This window comes from Sander vitreus, chromosome 21 (assembly GCF_031162955.1).
Source record: "Sander vitreus isolate 19-12246 chromosome 21, sanVit1, whole genome shotgun sequence".
NCBI lineage: Eukaryota > Metazoa > Chordata > Actinopteri > Perciformes > Percidae > Sander > Sander vitreus.
Window position 1 is genome coordinate 15,136,160 of NC_135875.1, and position 22,345 is coordinate 15,158,504.

The window sequence follows — 22,345 nt, forward strand, 5'->3', positions numbered from 1 at the left end:
TAGCAATATGCCTTGATCAGAGCAAGTGACATGGTCTTTTTGTCTTGGTGCTTTTTCTTCCAAATCTATCACATCCGTGTTCCTGCGAAGAGATGGGTTCAGACTGTCACAGAAGTGTGCCAGATGCCTTTTTAAAGTCATCTGACCGTGAATCCAACCCCCTAATCCTGCTCTACTCCTCGTAGTTACAGCTATGCTTGTTTGACAAAATTACATGTTAAATCATTATACAAAAGTTACACAAGTCACACAATCACTTTGATTAAATGTATGTTTTCTGTGCACCTTTGTAATACCAAAAACTAATGCAAATTGTGTTTCTAATTTTTTGATTACATTTTTCTTTTTTAAAACCACAAGTGGTGGGACAAACCTAAACGTAACACTAGTTTGAGCAGATACATGATATAATATTGTCGCAAATGACATATCTACAGTAGGTAGGTCTGGGCATAACACAAAAAAAAGTGTGTGACTCCTAACTCAGTCATACACACACTTCTTGATGCACGCTGTCTATTTTTTGTTTGGATGTCTCTTGCTTTGTGGAAGCTGACAGTGAACTGCATGACTGGAAAATATTAAGCAGCAGTGAATCAGATATACCTACAAATATATCTGTAAAAGCCTTCTCCTTTTATAGTCAGCTATATTGCAGAATTCAGTTCATTGAACTCATTGTTAAATTTCAATCAAACCCAATAGAGCAATAGGAGTCACAGGCACTGTATTTGCTATACGCGGAACATATTTAGTGATTTACTGATATCATCCGATCTATGTCAATACTGTACATTAAAGTTGTATTAAAATGTATGGCCATTTCATTCGCAGTGGGTGTGGCCCAGCCTAATGCATTTGGAGAAATCTAGTACATGGCAGAGTGGTGGAGTAATTCCTTTGTTACAGTAAGTGGAATTGACTCTTGCCAAGGCTGTGCTGTTCATTCAGGATTCACACTCTGCTAATCACACATGCGCTTCTATATTTAGCTGCTCCTTGGGGTGTTGGTCTGGTGCATCTCCTGAAAACCACGCTTTCCAGCCTCAAGGAGTAAGGTGCTTAAGTATTTAACTCTACACTGAGATGGGTCTCTCCTTGACCAGCCCCCACCCCGCCCCTCAGAAAACAAGAAGTGTGGACGGGATTAGGAGGCTGACTTAGGAGGGGCTGACAAATATTGTTTTGATTCACAGAGTGAATATTGCAATGTTGTTATTGGGAGGGAGGTCTTTGCTTCCACCCAGTCTTACTGATTACATGTTGCAAATCTGAGTGTACATCTGTCCTTCAATAATATTAATCATTTCAATTATTTCTTTAAGGCTGTCATATAGGAAAGCAAAATTGTGTTTGTGTGTGTGTTGTTAATGCAGAATTAAAGCTTTTTTTCCCACAGCATTAGCATTTTTAAATGATTGGGAAATGATTGAGTTTTTTTATCTCAATGAAAGACTGAGTTATGTTTCTGTTCACACACTGAAACCAGCAAATACGGGAAAAATGCCAAACCTGAGAGGAGCTTAGCTCAGTGACTTTTTTTATTTAGAACCTGGGCAAATTTAAGTTGGTCTCTCTGTAGAGTTATATCCTGGTCTGATCATATATTGAAATACCAGAACCGCATAAAAAGGAGGATCTAGATCTAGAATCACAGTATTCTGTACAGTATATTAACAATTAGTACCAAATCCTTTACGATGCATCTTAAATATATTTATATTTATTGAATCATGCCCTCGTGAGAATTTCTCAGTTCCCTGTTTCCTTTCCTTAAAACAGCATCTATAAGACCCTCCAAAATATGCCATGTTCTTATACTCTCCTCTTACAACCTATTGACCAGTGCCACTCAAGAACAAGAGCATCCACCTTATATTTGTATCCAACCAAAACAATGAGAACACAACAATGTGTAGGTACATGGGCTATCATATTGCAGGATGTTGTCAAATGAGCTGGTTGCAAATGTCCACTGAGTATGTATCCCAGACAGGAACATCATAATCCAACCTTAAACGAAAGGCTACATCCCCATCTACCTAAAAGAGTCCGTACTGGATCAATGAGTGTTCAGTCAGTCGGCAGAGAAAGAAAACCAAGTGAAAATCATCTCATTGATTGTGACCTTTTTGTTATTAATGCATCACTGCACACACACATCACCCATGCCTCAAAATGATCTTTTCTTGTTGCATAACGCAACCTTGCATTTGGCAGATGGAATTAGATGTTGGCTGAGTAAAATATTTGAAAGGAAAAAAGGCCTGTGTGATGCCAGTGTAGAAATTGCATCACGAGTGAAGGAGCTTTGGTGCTGACTAGACAAGGCAATGCAGAGGGAGCAGGATGGAGGGATGGGGACTGCACAAGCGCTCTATGACTCACACACACACACACACACACACACACACACACTTCATCACTCCCATGGTGTCCTAGCTCTCTCGACCCCTCCTCTTTCTGGATCTCTGAGCCTGCTCTTGCTGGGAGCTATACAGAGGGATGGGGATTCTCAGTTCCCTCCCCCCCACCACACACTCAACTGTATACACTCAGCCTCAAATTCTCTCACTCTCATGCTCCACGTTGCTGCATATAACAGCTGACTGTAAAACCACCCTCTGCTGCATGGTAGAGTCCTGGTGCAAAATGCAGAAATGTCTTTGAACATATGCAACATTAGGAATTGGAGATTTGAAGGGATCCCTCTTGGAGCATGACATTCATATTATAGTCAGATTTATAACATAATGTAATAAGACATTTAGAATAAATGCTGTATTATTTCCTTGATAGCTAGGATAACACAAACGCCCTTTTCTCTAGCAGTGTCTCCACACCCTCTTGCTTATCCCCATCATTTCATCCTCCTGCTTTTGAAGGGTGAATGCCTAGATTTCAAAGGGGAAGCCTGCAGCGGAGCACACCAAAGTGATGACTGATAGGGGTGACCTTTAAGTTTTTTTTTTTTTTTTTATCTAATACAAGAAACACTTTATTTCTACGGAATACGTAATTAATCATTTTAAATCCAAACTTTTAGTTTCATAAATTGGTTGTGCAGCACAGTACATCATTAACAAACTTTGTTTTATTGCGCCCCCCACACCCAGTCGATGATAGGTTTTATCCGTACGGCCAAGTCAGGTGATATTTTCCGCTTCGCCATTTTGTACTGCTGCGCCGGGTATTTATCAGAAGAGTCGTGACTATCCCGTTTACACTGCTAGTTAGGTGTTGAGACGGTTCTTGCTATACTCGGTTTCTCATTTCAAGCCCGTGGTCTTCGTTAGGTTTCGCGAAGTGCGATTTTAAGAGTCGACATTCCTAATTAATTTTGTATATTTAGATTATTTTTATATTGTGTGAGAAAGAATGTCGGCCGAAGCTCCCGAATACTCTCCGTTCTTCGCAGTGATGGGTGCCTCTGCGGCTATGGTGTTTAGCGGTAATATCACACGATCACCTCTTATATTTAAGATGTTTGTTAATTACACAATGTCGTTTTGTGCGTTTCCTGCTAACCCATTTTGCATTTATATCATTCCTAACAGGGTGCTTTGAATTGTCAACCATGGTGCGTTTCTTGAAGCTTTACTAAAAGCCACCCGCTAGCCTTGCTAACGTTAACGTCGCATTGCTAATCTTGAGCTGTCATTTATTTAGACTTAACGGCTAGCTGGTGCAGCCAGTGACTTTGGTGTATTAACTTGCCAATGTTAGTATTAGTTAGTTAATGCAAGTATCGCTGTTAGCCTCTCTGCTTCAAGACTAACTGTAGTCAAAGCTAGTTAACTTCGCTAGCTAGCTAGCTGATGACGACTATAATATGTTAGCTTTGACGTTAGCTTAGTTCGGTTTTGTTACGTTAGATGATTTATCTGATTAGAACGGAAAAAACGGTGAATGATGCCAACTGTTAAGAACATGTAACGTTAACGCTCTTATTGTTTAACAGTCATTATAAAGATGTCAACATGTATTCCATGTATCCCTCATACAGTTGGCTACTTGTTAGCTTTCTGCACTTAGCAGAAGGTTTATAGGTTAAGTGAAATCCCACCTTTCTGCCAGATGTCACACTAATGCATCCAGGGTTTAACGGTGTAACGTTAAATAGCAATAGGTGATGAGTTTCACACGGAGTTATTTGATTTTAGCTTGAAAGTAGAGACCATAACCAATGACATTAAATAATCGCATTGACGGCGTTCTGCGTAAACTGCTACTCGGCAAAAATTTACAAGCTGTCAAGTCGGTAGTGCCACGTCTTATTTAATGCAAGTTATTCTGAAAACCGTTCTTTCTTACAACTCCAATAACCGCTGGAAACCAGGATCAGTTGGTTTACTTCCTTATTGCTCAAAGGAATGACACAAGGTCACATGATAATCACATGATAGATCTTCTGACTTGGAATTGCCATCTGGCTACCGATCTTGTGAGCTGTTACTATTAAGGCAAAAGTTAACAAGAAAATATGGCTAATTTTGACAAACGATAAAGGGTCTGACGCCACTGTGTTTTTGGATAGAAAGTGTAAAGTGACACAGAAAGTGAACTTTGAAACTGGCTTGTTTTAGTATTGGTCATACTTGGTTTTTGGGAATCCTTTTGCTAGTTTAATATTTATCTTCCCTTTAATCTAAGATGAGAGCTACATCATATGCCAATGATGTGTCGCAGCAAAGGCCTACATTTGTGACTAACTAGGGTGACTGGTGGGATGGGTGCAGCTCCAATGGGAAATCAACAAGCTGCTAATTGACCATGTTACAGAGGGCTTGACCCGCTGTAGCTCGAGGCCTTTGGGCAAAACTGGCTCATTTATGGTACATTCACTGGGGGGCATCATTAGGGGACATTACCAGTGAATGGCTTTAGGTTAAGACCTTTAAAATCTGAGCTTTTTTTTTCTGCTGGAGTGTCCTCTTAGATTCTGTTCCCACCTCTTTTGTCTTATCCCAGATTTATTCATCCACATGCCTATTTAATAGTCAGTGAAAGGAATGTTTTAACATGTTATTAACCAATCACATTGGGCTGCATTGTAATGACAAATCTCCGAAGTCATTTTTAGCTGGATTTAGAGTATTTCAGAAGTTTCTGAGAGAAATCTGACCTAGGAACTGCTGTTTGAAGTGTAAACACTGGCAGCACAATAAGCCATCAGAATGGATAATGTAAAACAAAAAAGTCCTATCATAAAACTTTATTAATAATGGTGTCCAGCCCTACCAGGAAATGAGAACCAGCTGGATGCCAAAGCAACCCTGATATCGTCCTAAGTCTGTGTAGTGATAGGCAAGGGCAGCATGACGGTGGTGGACCCTGAGGCTAGTAGTAGTACTAGTCTGCGGTGGTGAAAGACTGACAGCTGGGGAATTAGCTGGTAGGGAGGGGATCATGCCAGCACAAAGAAGGGACGTGGTATGGACAGGGAGACTTGATGATTCAGACTTCGGCATTAAGATCTTACAGTGTGTCGTTGATAGAAATAAATTGTAGCTTGTGCTTCTGTGATGTAGGTCACTTTAGTGTACACAAGCTGAAGGACTATGGCTGTAATATGTAATGTCATATTTTGGTGGGTTGATCCATTATTCAGTCTGTAAAATATTGAGAATAATGCCAGATTGACATCCCAATTTCTAGGCTCAAAGACTCACACCCTAAAAGACACTTAATTTGCCGGAATAAGCCATTTTTTGATCTTCTGGTGTGGTGTTGCATTGTTTTAGTAGTCTGGTGATAGTGTCCTGTCGTTGATTCCTACCCCAGAGCAGGTGACACTCGCAAGGTGCCATCATATATCGTATAAATTGCGCGTCTCTTGCCCTGCAGTGGCTCCCTTTTTTTCCAATTTCCTGTGCAGTTGTTAAGGCATGTACTGTATGTTCTAGGATAGCATTGTAACTCATAATTTCTCACAAAGGAAGTTAGTTTAATACTTTCAGTTTCTTGCCCTTTTAATTCATGTTCACATTCTCTCTCGCTCTCTCTCTCTCTTTCTTTCTCTTTCTCTTCAATAAAGAGGTGTAATTAGTGACCGTAGCATATATGCTCCACACATCCCTCAGCTTCTGATGCAATAAATTGGTCAGCAAGTCTCATAATTTCTGCATGCAGCCTCGTGTATTTGTACAGTGTACGCTACAGCCAGCACACAGCTTTCTAACACAGGAAAACGTTTTTACAACTATGACCTTCCTGATTTTGAACTTCACTCCTTAAAACCAGTACTTCCCTATTCACCCACTATTCAGAGCAGACCAATCTGCTGTCTATTGCGTGGGCATATTGCATGCAAGATCATCCCTAGCTGGAGGCACCTCCTGCTCTGACATCACAATACGTCACAAGGGCATCCCATTCATCAAATATTCTGCAGAGGAAAAAAGAAGGGGGGGGCTCTTTACCTAAGCTTCGTTAGCTGCATTAGGATTAAAGACCCAGAGGTTGTGCCACCACACCACTGCAGAAGCCGCACTGCCACACATCAAACCTTTATTTGTCAGGACAGAGTGGTAATGTTTAAGGTCTTTCTATCAACCCTCACCTGTCTCACCTCAGTGAGGCCAAGCTTACCAAGAAAGAATGGAGTCGGAGGATAACACTACTGACAGTAACATATTACGCGGTTTGTTAATGGATGGCTGAATGACTAAAAGTGTCTCCTGTTTAAAGGATGTTTTAGGCATTTCCAGAATATTGTTCTTAAGGAGATTTGCATGGCTAAATTACAAGGTGTGTTTTGGAAAAAAAATACAATTGGCTCTGCTATCTAGTTTTTATATTGAACTGCTGTTTGTTGGTGCTTGCGAAAAAACAGTGCCCAGTAATGCTCAAACAAATCTATGTTGAGGGGCAGGAGTGATTTAACCTTGTATTGATACCATCTGTTTGGTGATGAATCAGTATAAGAAGTTGGGGCCGTGGCTGGCTGCCATGTGCACATTTGAAGATTGGCCCGCGTCATCTTCCTGTCTGCCTCTAGATCCATTTGCCAGAAAGCCTCACAGCTAGTCTTTGAGTTACCAGAACTATCTCCAGGCTAGCTCAACACTCACGAAATGAGAGAACACAGGGCAGGGCACCTCGGGCTGTATGCACAAGGCTCTCCAAGATTATATCTTAGGAGACATTTCACATTTACTCATTGGTATGTTGGCTATGAAGAGGCAAGGAAACTACTTTGTCAGGTCCATGTTTGTACACCAATGGTATGACAAGATCGGCACATTAATCAAAGGATGATGCATTTTTCCTAACTATTTTAAATTGCCTTGCAAAGCGGCATCTATAAATCTGTGAAAATAAGAAATGTCTTCATCTCTTTGAGAATAAATTGCATGTAAATATGTGTTTTAATACTGCTGGATAGAGGAGATGCTGCCACAGCATATATGGCCCAATATATTGGATGTACTGTATGTTGTGGTCAGTGCAGTCTCTGAGGTTTCACTTTTGCTGTGGGTGAGGAAATAAACACGTTCTTATTTTCACATGCATATGGGCACACACACCTCTGATGTGGGGATATCTTGTCAAACCAGCCTGTCTTTGATTCATAACACTGCCCTGCTCTGACAGGCTCTATTGGATTGGCAAAAGACTCTTGTGGGTCTATTCTGTACACATGTACTGTACATCTATTGTGTTTGTACATCCTAGAAGAGGGATCTCTCCTCTTTTGCTCTTCCTTGCGAGCTCATGTTTCATTAGTTCTGGCAGAATAAGGCTGGCCAATCACAACCATTTATCTAAATAGGGGCGTGTTTCAGACAATGACAAATTGTGGAGCCTTTATGCAAAATACGCATTGGCGTCATTTTTGGCTCGCTTGGAAAACAACCTGAACCTATAGATGGCAGCTTATGGCTGTTAAAGTACGATTTTCAAATTCTGATGGCAAAAACAGCAACTCTGGTTTACAGACGTATTGACGCTACACCAGCACAGCTCATCTCTACACCCTGTAGTCTGTTAACATTTGTCCGATGCTCAGCGCTGTCACATGTTTGGTTGCTCTGATTGGTTGTAGGTCAGAGGCATTTTGGTCTACGAGCGTTGATAACGCCCCTTGGAAATCGAAACTTATCTTAAAGGGTTCCAGACTAACTGGCATTTGCGATTTGGTCAAACAATGTAAGGCTTGTGGGTTTTTAAACAAAAATAAAAAAAAAAATAAATAAATATATATATATATATATATATATATATATATATATATATATATATATATATATATATATATATATATATATATATATATATATATATATATATATATATATATATAATAAATAGGATAGAGGGTTTTGTATGCTCTACAGATCAGAAAGCCCCCTTGAGGCAGATTTGAGATTGGGACACACACACAAGCGTTGGGTAAGTTACTCAGGAAGTGTAATATGTTACTCTTTACTTGTTACTCCTTTTTAATTAAATGACTTAGTATTGAAAGTAATTAGTTGTTTTACTTGTTATACAAACCCCCCCCAACAAAAACAAACACACAACCTGCCAGCTCCTTTAGAACTCATTGTACTTTATTGAAACAATAATTAACCTCACAGGAGGAGTCAACAATCAGCCTAACTGCATAACTTCAAACATTCTGCATTCAGGCAGTTATGTTTCGAAGACTATCACACATTTACACAGGCCTATTAAGTTTTTTTTTTTTTTTGTCGAGTTTCACATAGGCTTACATTATGAAATAGACCTGGCGACTCAGAGTCCCATCATCATAGTAACTCGCTGTGCACAAGGCGAGAGAGAAGAGGGGCTCTGCTCACAGTGACATGTTAGCTGATCAAATCCTTTATATAATGACAATACTTACAGCTGTTGAAAGTATTCCTCTCTCCGTCATCCTTCGTTTAACTTTTTTCGCTAGTAGCCATGGTGACGTGACCTGCCCTGAATTGCCGCACGCTAAATTACGACAAGCGTACACGTCACGTCGTCATATAAGAGAGCCTACCTGGGACAAAAAACAAATCACAGGTAACTCAGTAAGGCAGCGTTACTGGGATTAGGAACTGTAATATAATCACTGTACTACTCGTTACTGTGGAAAGTAATATTACAGTAATATATTACTACGTAATGCATTACTGCCCAACACTGCTCACCAGGAAGCTATTCTACATTTGGTTATATATTAGGGGTGTGCAAAAAAATCAATTCACATTCTTATTGTAGGTCTATCCCAATCACATGGGAAAAGTAACTACATTTACATACTGTGAATCTTCTTCTTTTTTTTTTTTTTATTGATTTTGAATCAAATCTTGAGCCTAAATCAATATCTAATCGTGACGTTTTCTGAATCGTGCACCCCTATTATTATATATGGTTTCTAATTTTAGAGCAGGCTGATTATTGATGTTCTCTTCTACTCCTGCAGTCAGACTTGGCTGTGTGTGACGTAGGTTGCACTGTGCTTTCTCCTCAGCGTCCCAGGCGAGCGGAGCTAATGTGCTGATGAAGCTTTTTGTTCTCCTCCTTCCCCGTCACATTACAGTGATGCTAGCCAGAGACTAGTGTGGACTGGAGATCGCACACAGCAGATGTATCATGAGTGTGTATTGCTGCCCCTCCCCCCTTCTCTTATGATGTCAGCAGTTCCCAGTGTGCTTAAGCCTAATCAGGTCTTTTTCATTCAGAGAGTGATTTACAACTCTGCAGCGGCCATTCTGAAATTACAAGGGCTGAAGCAGTTTGAGAAGATGAGACGCATGTGATGAAGGTGATTTTTGGTCGCATAGTATCTGCGTCAGTCGGTTATTTCCCTTTTGAACACACAGAAAAATTCCCCAGATGGAGCCTTGTTGGATTTTTAAGGGGAACCGAAACTAATGTTGATCCATGTCTTATTTCACTTCTGCTTCATTATTCAGCTGAGCCCTCTGCTTTCTGCCGTCATGTCATGTCTACTAGCTAGTCTATTGTATGGTGTGTACGCTAGTTTATTTAACCAAGTTATCTTCTCTCTCTCTTCCCTACCAGCCTTGGGAGCAGCCTATGGCACAGCCAAGAGCGGTACAGGGATAGCCGCCATGTCTGTGATGAGGCCGGAGCTCATCATGAAGTCCATCATCCCAGTGGTCATGGCAGGTATCATAGCCATCTACGGCCTGGTAGTAGCAGTGCTGATTGCCAACAACATCTCAGAGAAGGTCACCCTCTACAAGTGAGTTCAGTTGATCACATTGAGTGTTGTCTACATTTCTTTTTATTGCATTTGTCAACAAACCATTTTTTTTTATTTATTCTGTGACAACCTTGAGTAGTAAAGGCTCATTTACTCGGCTCTACGGCTGTAGTGATATAGCCCTGTCACTTGTCAGTCTCGGCATAAGCCATAACAAAAACAGCTAAGCAATTGCAAAGACGCTGCTGTTCCTTTTTGTCATTTTATTATTGTAAAGCCCCCGAAAGGACCAAAACCAACAATGAATGTTATCGTACAAGCAAAATTCATCTGCTCTGCATCTTGCAAGGTAGGAACAGTACATTGAGCAGAAACCATAGTGGATTTGGTCAGATGAAAAGCTTTAGGCAGCAGACTGATTACTGTTGGGCCCAACTTAAACCTTCAACACCTCATCAACTGAACAGCTTTTACCCCAGAACCCTGTTGTATGACAAACCATTCACTCTGTGCATGCCTTACAGGCTCTGATCACAGTTGCACGAATTAAAAGATGTTCTGACTTTGGCATGTTTAGTTAAAATGTTCTCAATCGCTTACATTGTTAACCCAGATCCCTTGTGCTGACAACACTTGTCCGTGTGTGTGTTTAGGAGTTTCCTCCATCTGGGAGCTGGGCTGAGCGTGGGCCTCAGTGGGTTGGCAGCAGGCTTCGCAATTGGCATTGTGGGCGACGCAGGCGTGAGGGGCACAGCTCAACAGCCGAGGCTTTTTGTGGGCATGATCCTCATCTTGATTTTCGCTGAGGTCTTGGGTCTCTACGGGCTTATTGTTGCCCTCATTCTCTCCACGAAATAAACACCCAAACATCTTCACTTCAAGATCTGTCCTTTATGTTGCTGCTGGAGAAAAAAATGTCTGCCACTCAAGATGAAAGAAGTGAAGGCGGGGGGGAAAAATGAATTAAAAATGGCTCCATAAATATGGTCTTATCTCAACAATGTGTACAGTTGTTCCAATTTGACAGTCAACTTGTAAATGCGCAATGTAGTGATTTGTCTGTCTTGTGTGCGTGTGTTTCAAAATTGTATGATGAAGATTCCTTTTTTTTTCCTCCACTTATTTCAGGCCTTGAGGCCAGCTGAGGCAGCTTGGCCTCCGGTCTTAGAGAGCTGACCAAAGGGCCGCACAGCTTTTTCTCCTCCCATATCGACTTGGGAGTTGACACAATTTCTGCATTAATCTTGAGAATCTATTTGTAAAGAGATATGTATATGGACTTTTTTTCCACTGATTTTATTTATGAGAAATTGTTCATTGAACTGTTTAATGCAGCAAACGTCTTTAATTCCCCAGGTTATATTATACAGATATATATATCTACATAGATTGATTAAATGCACTGTGGGTTAATTGTGATAAGTGGTTGGAATTCCTCTGGATGTAATTCTTGGTTTCAAAGTAAGATTGCCTTTAGTATGTTGCTGGTGAAGTGGGAGTTGTGTGTAGCTGTATTCTAATCATTACGCAAACATTCTCAAACTTCAGTGTTTTTCCTGTAGTGCTGTTTGCATTAAAGGTGTGTGTGTGCCCCGTATTGGGTCTCACAAGTGTAATTTCCAAATTTCATCTCCATCTTATTCACCCTCTCCCATCTGTGGCTGTACTTCCACATTCCAGTCATTAAGATCCTGCATGGGTTTCAGTGTTTTGTTGCTGTTGGATATGAAGCTGAAGAGCTGGCTAGTTTCAGAAGATTTAAACCAGATCAAAATTTCATGTATAGGTCCTCCAAAAAAAAGGAAAAGTTTAAAAGACTTGATTGCTATGGTTTGTAGCACGCAGCAGAAATCCAGTGAGATTAGTGTTTGGCCTAGTTACATGCAAGGACCGGTCCTATTTGATCTGAGGTTTGTTTTCTGAAAATGGAACTGCTGCTGACGCATTTACTAAAGCGCCAATCTACAATCCTGTATTACCACTGATACTGACGTTATCCTGATGTGTCGACATGTCTGTCACAATCGAATTAAAGAAGATTCCAACTTAGATTTGACTGGCTTCCAAACACAGTACCGTTTATTTGACTGTGACACGCAAGTCTTATGTAGAAAGCATGACTTGGCATTTTTCTTTTGTTAGAAAATTATGTCTCCAGCTGCAAAACAGATTGCTGAGTTGAGTAGTGTTTTTTTTTTTTTTTAACAAGATTGATGTCTTCCCCGTTTCACTCTGCGGTGAGAGCTGGTAATCTTCACTGGCTAACGTTTCAAGAATTAAAACCGCAGCACTGAAAGATAACTGCACACAAAGCCTGCATTGTACTGTTGGCAGATAGTTTAAGGTATAAAAACAAATCAGTAAATAGTTTCATATAGTGTTCAACTGTACAAGACAAATTCAACAGAAATCATTACATCTGCACAATGACATATGTGCCTATGTGCTAAGATATTGTGTTCGCAAAATACAGACTTTTAGCAAGTACATTTCATGGCTCAAGCTGTTTGGAGGTTGTCAAGCAGAGTCTGAGAAATGCTGCTGATGGCACTGAAGGTGGCACTGTCGGGAAATGACTGCATGAAGTCTTTGCCCTCCTCTATACATGTGCTGAGCAGAGGATCCAAGGGCACACAACCTGAAACGGAATACACATTGATTACTGATCTTACCTTAACCAGTTAAGAGCACTACTGTAGTTTCACAGCCCTGCTAAAAATTGATCCACAGCTATGCGATGCCTGAAAGTAGCACGCAAGTGACAGCCTAATTAATGAAAATCTATGATGAGAATCAACCATTACTCAAGAGATTGATCTTCACACAAAGTTGCTAACCGCTGAGGGAAATCATTAAATTATCTATTAATTTGATCAAGAATAATCAATAAGTATGCATCATGCATTCGCTCAAGTATTTTAAACCTGATGCTGCTGCACTGAAATCTGGATCGACCATTTTAGCAGCATGGCAGTGATGCAAAATGCCTCCTAAATCATGGGTGACGAGTCGTGCAGTCACAGTGTGTTGTGACACCTTGTGGCTGGAAGCTAACATTACACGTGATTCAATCCCACTGATCTCACCTAGGAAAACTGATCCAGTCAGTTTGGCTAACTCTTCACCACCACCTTTTGAGAATATATTGCTGCACTCCTGAAAAGAGAGAATATGTGTTAATGGATATATTGAACTTTGACCGCACTACAGCGATTGATTTGCAGTTTACCTTTTATATCATTCATAGTGTTCCATACTTGGATGCACATTACTGCAACAATTCCATTAGAAAGTTTTTCCACATCTAAATTGTATGAACAGTTTTACATACTGAGCAGTGTGGACAAACAAATCCACTCATGTTCTCGATGATGCCCAGGATCCGAACACCCGTCTTCTTACAGAAGGTGATCTCTCTCCTCACATCCCCCGTGGATACTGCCTGTTGCCAATACAAGACCAATAACAACTGTCACTGGATGTCATGCAACTTAGAGAGGTTTCTGGTTAGGGTTCAGTCTACACTACAGTACATATTTTCTATGGTACAGTAAAAGGAGCTCACTGCGCTGGTCAATTTCCTTTTTCACCTTGCATGAAAACACACATGCAGGACCATATACTTATATCGCTGAAAAGGTCAACAGCCAAAGCTACATTTGTAAGCTTATTTGTTAGTGTAAGTTAGTCCTGCTGCGCCTACAGTAAGGTCTCTCCAGACTAGTGGGTACCTGAGGTGTGGTAACCAAAACGGCTCCATCCACTTTGTGTTTCTTAAGGTTCTCCAGTACCGCCAAATGCTCGTCAGAAGTCCCTGGCGGTGTGTCCACCAGCAGCACATCCAGCTCTCCCCATGCTACATCCGACACAAACTGGGCAATCATAGCTGTGGGACAGGACAGTCAGAGACGGAAAAGATATTGGGCAGAAGAAAGTGAGTTCAAGTTCACTGGTTTAAGTTGAGACGTAGATGTTAAAGCAGACAACCTAAACTAACCTAACCAATCATATAATGATATCATATTTTATGGGTGTGTAATTCCTTCAAAAAACACAAAACAATCATGTTAAAGTATACTGGTACAGAACCTTAAAATAAGTGCTGTGCCCACATGATAGGTCTATTAAATAGTGTCACAGCCAAGTACAACTGCAGAATAGCTTACCCGTTTTCTTTGGCCCCCTCCACACCACTGCTTCATCTGGGTCCTCGAGCAGGAAGCCGATGGACATAAGTGCGAGGCTCTTCTCAGCATCAGTGTAGACCGGCACCCATCCTGAGTCACACTGGTGCACATCAGGCCGGCCCACACTCAGCATGTGGGGGATACTAGGCCCACACAGGTCAACATCCAGGATGCCAACCTGATGAACACATCGTTTTATTAATTAGTCAATTTACTTACAAATTTGTAAGAACACAAGTAAGGAATTGTGTACAGAAAGAAACATAACTGATAAATACTGAAAGTAAGAATGACAATGATTGCAATCGTTTAATGACAAGCAACATATGGACTATTCAATACATGACATTTAGTAATGTTTTTGTACATGAATCGCAACCACGTCTCTTTATTGGCTCCTCGTGTGTTTTAAATAGAATAACAGCATGTCAGCATATACTGACACTCTGTGTTCTGCTGCACATACACACAGCTGGTCATTGAACTCACCTTTTTGCCTGCGTGCCTGAGAGCCAGTGCTAACTCTGTGGTGATGGTGCTCTTGCCCACACCACCCTTCCCTGACAGGACCAACACAACATGCCGGACCTGGGCCAAGTTCCCGTCTCATATGAAAAGGAGAAAGAAAACAGTTTAGTTCAGCAGTTCATTTCTAGAGTTTCGTCAGTAACCGTTTATATCACGAGAGTAGGTCATTTGAACTGTAATCCGAACCTACGGTCAGAGAGAAATGACGCAGTTAGGGAAGGCGGGCACGTATGATCAGCCGAGGTCACACGTTTAACATAACTAGGTAGGCCTAGTGCTTTTGGAATATTGTTAAACATTATCTATGTAATGGCATTTTTATCAGTAACGTTACATTACCCGAGGGTATAAAAACATCACCACGGATATTGAAAGTTTTAGCAATAAGTAACAAACTTAAGCTGATTTCCAATTAGCTTCCGCTAGCCAGCTAAGGAGCCAGTTAAGCTATAAATTGAATACCTTTAAAAAAAAAACACGCAGCAGTTTCTGACAGGGGCCTTCTCTAAACAACGACGATACAGTTCGTGTAACGTGACGGATGGACGAGCTAAAAAAAAATAGGAACGTACCCTCTTGTTGGACTTTGTTGACCGGTAACTAAACTTACCATTATTTTGTTCCATATTTTGAATTGACGCATGCACACACAGCACAGAGCTCAATTACTTCCGTATATCGTCATGCGCCACCTAGCCAATCACACAGCGCATGTTACATTTAAGTCCCGCCTCTTTTCCAACGCCACCAATAATATGCCGCTGCGCAGCATATGGTGCACTCAAACGCACAACTAACCAATCTATGGTAGAACGGGATTATTGTGTTTAGTGAACCGTTTTACATGTCTTCGACTTTTAACTAAGCTGACGACGTGATGACCCTCGTTATTTTATCAAGTAAGTAGACCACACATTATACTATAATTTGCACAAAGGCCACAGTTGTTATTATCCATATATAGGTAGCCAACGACTCTGGGTAAAGGTAACTAAAAAAGATAACTCCTCCCCCACTTGAGTCTCTTATCCAATCGGCACACGATAAGGGCGTGGAGAAGTAATGTTTACGTCTAGCTTGCTACGAAGTGGGACCGAGTGTAAACTGCACCTGTCACAAGGTCGGACATACAGTAGAAGCACACTGGCATTCAAATGAGCCACTGCAAGACCGTGTATAGGACGACTACTGTAAGGTAAGAGCTTAACTGCTGTTAAAATGGAGATACTGTGGTTCACTGAGTTTACTAATTTAGTTAAGATAAAGATGCAGAAACACAGCAAAACGTCGGCAGTAGTTTTACTGAATATACATGCAGTATGTGCTGAGATTTAAACATGCAGTTGATGCTATTAGTAAACAGGTTTTCTGAAGTGGATCACTAAAGGACGGAATGAACTTCTGGTGTATTTGACTAGAAAGTCCTGGCAGCTCATGGACCAGTGGTGCGCTTTTTAGTGAATATCTGAAACATGCAATCATTCACGTCACTGTCACTGTCCTACTGCCAGGCAGAACATTTGCTGACATAGGTAGGCTATTGTAGTTTGTCTTGACTGGGTTGCCCAGATGATGCATTTACTGTATGTAGGGTAAGGCCCAATTAAAGTGAGACTATCTGCAGTCTAACTAATCTAAATTATTGGCAGTTATCTCCTGCACCTGCTCGCAAAGCAGTCATCAGCTGCTGTGTTCAGTGGTGGCATAAACCAAGACATGCTATCAGGTTTAGGTACAGCGTTTAGTAAATATGTTGTCTCTTGTTGAGGTTGGAAGTGTAAACTATATTTTATCATGATATTAAACATCTCTATTAGACTTGTAAAACAGAGTAAAATAATAGTTTTGTACTCATACAAGTGATTACTGGCTGTGAATGTGGAAAACAGTTCAACATAGATAAGATTTATTTTAAAAGCAAACATATTAGTCAGTTCTGTTATTGGTCAATACATTTGGACCCATGAAGGGTGAAGTTACCAAAGAAATATCTAACTAAGAATTATGCTTGTGTCATGACATACTGCATGAATACAAACTGGATAGAGACAGAATGCCAATAATGTTTGGGTCATTGAAATTGCATCAACTTCTTTGATTGTTTTGTGTTGCTTTGTGTTGAACTGAGAAAAGCCCAGAGCAAATATTTGCCCTTTATAATTACCAACTGACCTCATTTCAGTTGTCCAACAAGTTTGTGAGACATTGGAGAAACAAGCTGAGTTGGAAATACAAGGAAAAAAACTCATTCCACACAATTTATTAGTCAAACCACAGAAGCTACCACCTTTAAATTTTGAAACAATGCAACCAACTTAAGATGATATACTCTCATCATTGGTTTATTTGGATATTTGTTCATTAATTTGAGACCTCATTTTGCAGTTAAACTCCTATTCAGCTGAATCTGTATGTTTTGAAATGTCTGAAACAGACAGTTATTACTGTTTCTCTTCCTGTTAGGTTTTGGAAATGTAGAAAAGTAGATATGTACGCGTATGTGTCCATAAAAAAAAAAATCTGACCTCAACAAACAAATAAACAGTGAACAAGGAGTTCAACACCAACCTTACTTGACATAAATAAATAAAAAGTAGTACATGGCCCACTGTGCACATGCCAGCTAGCTGTACAAGTGTTGGGTCTGCTGTCCACAGAGCTGCCATGCTGAGAAGAGGCAGGAACGGCCGGGCTCGGCATTTGGCCTGGAGCGAAACACGGCAAGAGACAGATGTTATGGCAGTGATCCAGACGAGGGACAGGGAGGAATGGGAAGGCCAGACGACGACACAGGTGAGACTTTAAGGTTTGTGGGGTGGAACAAAAGAAAAGTGGAGCAAAGTGTAGAGCGGAAATGTTGAATGTTTAAAGGGAAATATCTAGATGAAATGTATTTTTGGTATTACTGGATAAAGAGACGCTAACAGCATCACTGTTTGATGTTAGAGGATAAAAAAAGTTTTTCACATCAGAACAGGTATGGTGTGACCAATGGTGTACTGCTATTTGTGTTAAGTACCGATGTGCTGAGTTTCACATCCCTGCCATGAATTGCATCCACTCGGGCAGCAACAATAATTTCTTCCGAATAATGCAAGTCCCTTAAAAATCATCGCTGCCAAAAAAATTGCATCCACCTCACAGGCAGCAAGGGAATGCTAATACTACTGAGTCTAATTAAACATTGATGACTCTAATTGTTCTAAAATGTCACACTTCAGATCATTTATCATCATTGATGAACATGACAAAGAAGTTTATTTAGTTTTTAAGCAGTACTTTGACTTAAAAACCATTATTTTGCCTTGTGAATGCAATTCTCGGCAGGGATGCAGAACTTGACACAACACCGGCAGCTAATGGCAACTTTTAAGGTGAAATGTTTTCTTGCTCGATGTTACTCAATGCAGGAGTTGACGTCGTGATATCTGTCAACACACCTCAAATGTCAATATGGCAACTTTGACTTTTCCATTTGTTTTTATTGTCTCTCTCGCATGACATAAGCTTTAGTAATAATTGGATCTTCAAGCACTTTAACAAAATATGAAATTCAACCAATTATTCAAACTAAGAATATTCTATTTCCTATCTGGAACTGCACTACACCCCTGGGTGTGACCACATATGACACATATAATATTTCTACCCAAGTACCAGTAGTTTTCCACTGGCACTGTCCCCTGTCTGAAATGGCTGTGTGTAAGACATGGTCTCCAAAGGTAAGGATAGGAGGCTCAGTATTTTTGGAAGGGGTCTAATTTTACTTACTAGCACACATGACTTCTGTAACCAATAGGTACCATGAACCGCTTTTAAGGGAAAACACTTGTTGAGTCTTTGAATTGTGACTCTCATTTAGCTCTTTGGATTGTCGAGTGAAAGATAGCAAGACTGTGATTTTTTTCCACTCAGGCTCTTTCAAGTTGCTCTTTCTTACCGCTACCAAAAGGTTCATCTTTACAAAAAGGGCATCAGGGCTTTCAGTGGAAATTAGAAAACATTAAATACAATTCTCAGGCTCTCTCCACTGGATCTAATACCTTTCCCGGCTTCCAAGCCAACATCCCTGGACCATGGCCACGTCTACGAACTTACAAGATGCTGTTTGTGTCAACCAGATCAGCGGCGTGGATTACCTGGAGAGTTCTCAGGCCGTATCTGAGGCGGTGGCCCTGCCCAGCACAGTACCAGTGATAGGGGAGTCTTTCTGCCTGTGTGACCAACAGAAAGAGCTCAGCCCGGGCTTCTGTGTCACCAGTGACTGCCTCTGTGGGGAGGAGGATGAGGGTGAGTTAAAAAGCTGATCAATACAGTAATACACCATACAAACACAGCAGTGTACACTGTGTAAATTGGCACAAGTGTAGTGTTGAAGCTGGCCAGACTAATACAAGGCTTTCACAGTAATATGAAGGTATATTACACATTCTATAATTGGCTTTTGTGAGCACATGACTTCATATTCCAATTCATCCAAGAGTTGTTCAGATATTTCAAAGTATGAAATCATAGCGTTCATGTGTTTGTGTTCCCAGGTTTTGACTGGGAGTGGGACGAGCACTACAAGTCTTCCGGAGCCTTCCTCAGCTGCAACAAAAGGAAGGTGAGTTTTCACTCTGACTACAGCTGCGGCACAGCTGCCATCCGCGGCACCAAGGAGCTCTCAGACGGCCAACACTTCTGGGAAGTCAAGATGACCTCTCCTGTCTATGGAACCGATATGGTGGGTAGCAGTCCCTTAACAAATACTGATGTTACATTAGCAGTGGCCTGAAGATGTTTCTAAATCTCTGTTTGGATGTTGAGGATCACTGCAAGCTATCATCTAATGAAAAGCTAGAAGTACTTTACCTCTTTTGATCCTGTTTTTCTACTGTTTTGTCGTTGTAGATGGTGGGAATAGGAACTTCAGAGTTGGACCTGGAGAAGTTCAAATTCAGCTTTGGCAGCCTGCTGGGCCACGATGAGAACAGTTGGGGGCTCTCTTACACAGGTTAGAGGGTCATAATACTGGGATTAATATATACCATGAATTATCAGAGTGATCTGTGAAACTGGATGGAGAATTTTGACTAGTGGTGAAAAGTACATTTATTTATAATAATAATAATAATAATAATTCATATACATTTATATAGCGCTTTATCATAGACACTCTAAGCGCTTCACCTGGGTGATGCACGGCAGCCTTACAGCGCCAGACACTCACCACACATCAGCTTGGTAGACTAGTATTTAAGTACTGTGCTTAAGTACAATTTTGAGGTGCTTGTACTTCACTTGAGTATTTCAAAGCAGTGTCCAGGTGGGAATCTTGTCACATTTCAGATGTTGTTGAAGCAGTTCTACCAAAGAGACATGTCCCCTCTTTAGTGGGGACCCCTAAACTGTTTTTTATCTATATATATTCAAAGGTTCCCTCCAGCACAAAGGGGACAATGTGAAGTTCTCCTCTCGGTTTGGCCAGGGCTCCATCATAGGAGTGCACCTGGACACCTGGCATGGCACCCTGACCTTCTACAAGAATCGACACTGTTTAGGTGCGTGTATATCTGTAATTCAAGCAGGTCTTCTTAGCTACATAAAACACGAAAACAGCGTTTTAGTTATAACTGCCAAGTGGCTCTTAACCCTTGTGTTGTCCTTGGGTCAAATTTGACCCGTTTTCAAAGATTTTTTATATCAGAAATATGGGTTTCTTACAACCAAATTGCCCCAAAATAACTTGGATGCATGAATGTACGTTGGATTCATATTTCTTGCTTTCTTAAACTCAAAAATTAGGTATGATATCATTTAAATTAGGTTTATTGACCATGAATTAAACAAAAACAAAAGAAAAAAGTGACAAAAAGTGACAAACATTTATAAATCGTCAAAAGCAGTAAAAAAAAAAAAGTTCCTGGTCAACGGGAAGACAACACAAGGGTTAAGCCCAGTTCAGGCCAAAGATTTGCCACGAGACGAAACAGTTTTAGAACATTGCTGGGAAAAGTTGCAGCGGTCTGAACTGGCCCGTCTCAGCCCGACTCAAGCAGGCTGACGATAGCGTCACCTGCGACTCAGCTTGTCAAGTCGCCAGTGGGAGGTTTCAGAACGTTGGAGACTGGTGCGTTGCAAGTAGTTGCAAGTTTCAACTCTTCTCATCGCGAATCTTTGGTCTGAACTGGGCTTTAATCCTAAATCCCTTCACCTCTGATTCTGTTTATCTCCTTCTACAACAGGTGTTGCTGCCACTAGGCTGCAGAACAAGAAGTTCTACCCCATGGTGTGCTCCACAGCAGCTAAAAGCAGTATGAAGATTATCCGTGCCTGCTATACACCCACCTCCCTGCAGTACCTTTGCTGTGCCCAGCTCCGCCAAATGTTGCCCTGCTGCCCCGATGTACTAAATGCTATAGAGCTGCCCCCAGGCCTGCGCACCCTCCTGCACTTACAGCTGGGCTGGGTCTTCACCCTCAGCAGCAGCCCCGAAGCCTCGGAGCAGCACGAGGAATTGCTTGAGGATTTCTACGAGGAGATGAGCCTGCCTTCCAGCCCTATCCCGAGCCCAGCCTCCACCCTGAGTGCCTGCGCCTCCCCGAGCCCCTGCACCAGCCCGTTTCTCGACACAGTCCCATACCAGTGCTCCTGTCACATGTCACCTCAGTCTCAACCCTGCACTTGTCACTGCCCTCCAACTCCTCCCAGCAGCGACTACGACAGCTGCTGCTCTGAGCCGGAGGATTACCAATGCAAAAGAAGCCGCTGGACATGACCTAGTAGTCAAAAGGTATTTGTAAGTGTTTGGCACACAGCTATTCTACCATTGCCATCAACATCTCCTGTTGGAAAACAAGAAGAGCAATCTCATTTAGCCATTTTTTTTCTTAATCTACATTTGGCGTGGATTGTTTCTTGTTTTTTTATTTAGCAAGTTTGTGACATTCAAACAACTTTGTCATTGAATGGGGAGAAGGGAGTGAGTGTGTAGCGTATGAGACATTTAATGAAGTTAAGATTTTAGAGTGACATATGGGTCATTCATTTGCATTTTAGCCAATTTCTATCATGGGGTTAATGATAACAATAATAATAATAATTATTATAATGATATGCCAGTCACTGTTTGGAAGGCCTAATGTTTGCCAGATTAGACTTTGACAAAAAAAACACACTGGAAATCTTATGAAAGTGTACACTTGTTATTCTCAGGGACTCCAGGGGGAAAGGAGTTGCTTTTTTGATACTGTGGAAAAGACTTTTTGTAAATGTGTTTTTTAATCAGCATTTGGCTTGAATACCAACGGTGGTGGTGTTCTTGCTCACAAGAGGATTTGTTTTTCTATTTACAGTTTGTTAACTTTCTTACTCAGGAAATTCTCTAAAATAAAACAAAAATGAAAAGTTCTGCTGCAGCTCATTTTTATAAGTTCACGGAGGTCCCTTTGACAATACAGCTTGCATTTATACATAAACAGAA

At 41.0% G+C, this 22,345-nt stretch overlaps 3 protein-coding genes across 5 annotated transcripts; 2 read left to right on the forward strand and 1 right to left on the reverse strand.

The window, feature by feature from the left end:
- Positions 1–3,167: 3,167 nt before the first annotated feature.
- Positions 3,168–11,789, forward strand: atp6v0cb (ATPase H+ transporting V0 subunit cb). The gene is made up of 3 exons (XM_078279046.1): positions 3,168–3,451; positions 10,021–10,204; positions 10,819–11,789. Exons 1-3 carry the CDS (start codon positions 3,379–3,381, stop codon positions 11,021–11,023), a joined length of 462 nt encoding a protein of 153 aa, XP_078135172.1. The 5' UTR covers positions 3,168–3,378; the 3' UTR covers positions 11,024–11,789.
- nubp2 (nucleotide binding protein 2 (MinD homolog, E. coli)) lies at positions 10,950–15,585 on the reverse strand. Of its 2 annotated transcripts, none has more exons than XM_078279043.1 (7): positions 15,491–15,585; positions 14,842–14,957; positions 14,332–14,530; positions 13,897–14,051; positions 13,497–13,607; positions 13,252–13,321; positions 10,950–12,803 (listed from the first exon to the last, which is right to left on the reverse strand). In XM_078279043.1, the coding sequence occupies exons 1-7, from the start codon at positions 15,504–15,506 to the stop codon at positions 12,664–12,666; spliced, it is 807 nt and encodes a 268-aa protein (XP_078135169.1). In that variant the 5' UTR covers positions 15,507–15,585; the 3' UTR covers positions 10,950–12,663. The 2 variants fall into 2 exon arrangements, with proteins under 2 accessions (XP_078135169.1, XP_078135171.1); XM_078279045.1 differs by lacking the exon at positions 15,491–15,585 and adding an exon at positions 15,071–15,321.
- Positions 15,586–15,687: 102 nt separating this feature from the next.
- Positions 15,688–22,273, forward strand: spsb3b (splA/ryanodine receptor domain and SOCS box containing 3b). 2 transcript variants are annotated; one of them, XM_078279042.1, is made up of 7 exons: positions 15,688–15,779; positions 17,538–17,673; positions 19,002–19,170; positions 19,419–19,606; positions 19,774–19,876; positions 20,298–20,423; positions 21,108–22,273. In XM_078279042.1, exons 2-7 carry the CDS (start codon positions 17,545–17,547, stop codon positions 21,638–21,640), a joined length of 1,248 nt encoding a protein of 415 aa, XP_078135168.1. In that variant the 5' UTR covers positions 15,688–15,779; positions 17,538–17,544; the 3' UTR covers positions 21,641–22,273. The 2 variants fall into 2 exon arrangements, with proteins under 2 accessions (XP_078135168.1, XP_078135167.1); XM_078279041.1 differs by lacking the exon at positions 15,688–15,779 and adding an exon at positions 15,787–16,075.
- Positions 22,274–22,345: the final 72 nt, after the last annotated feature.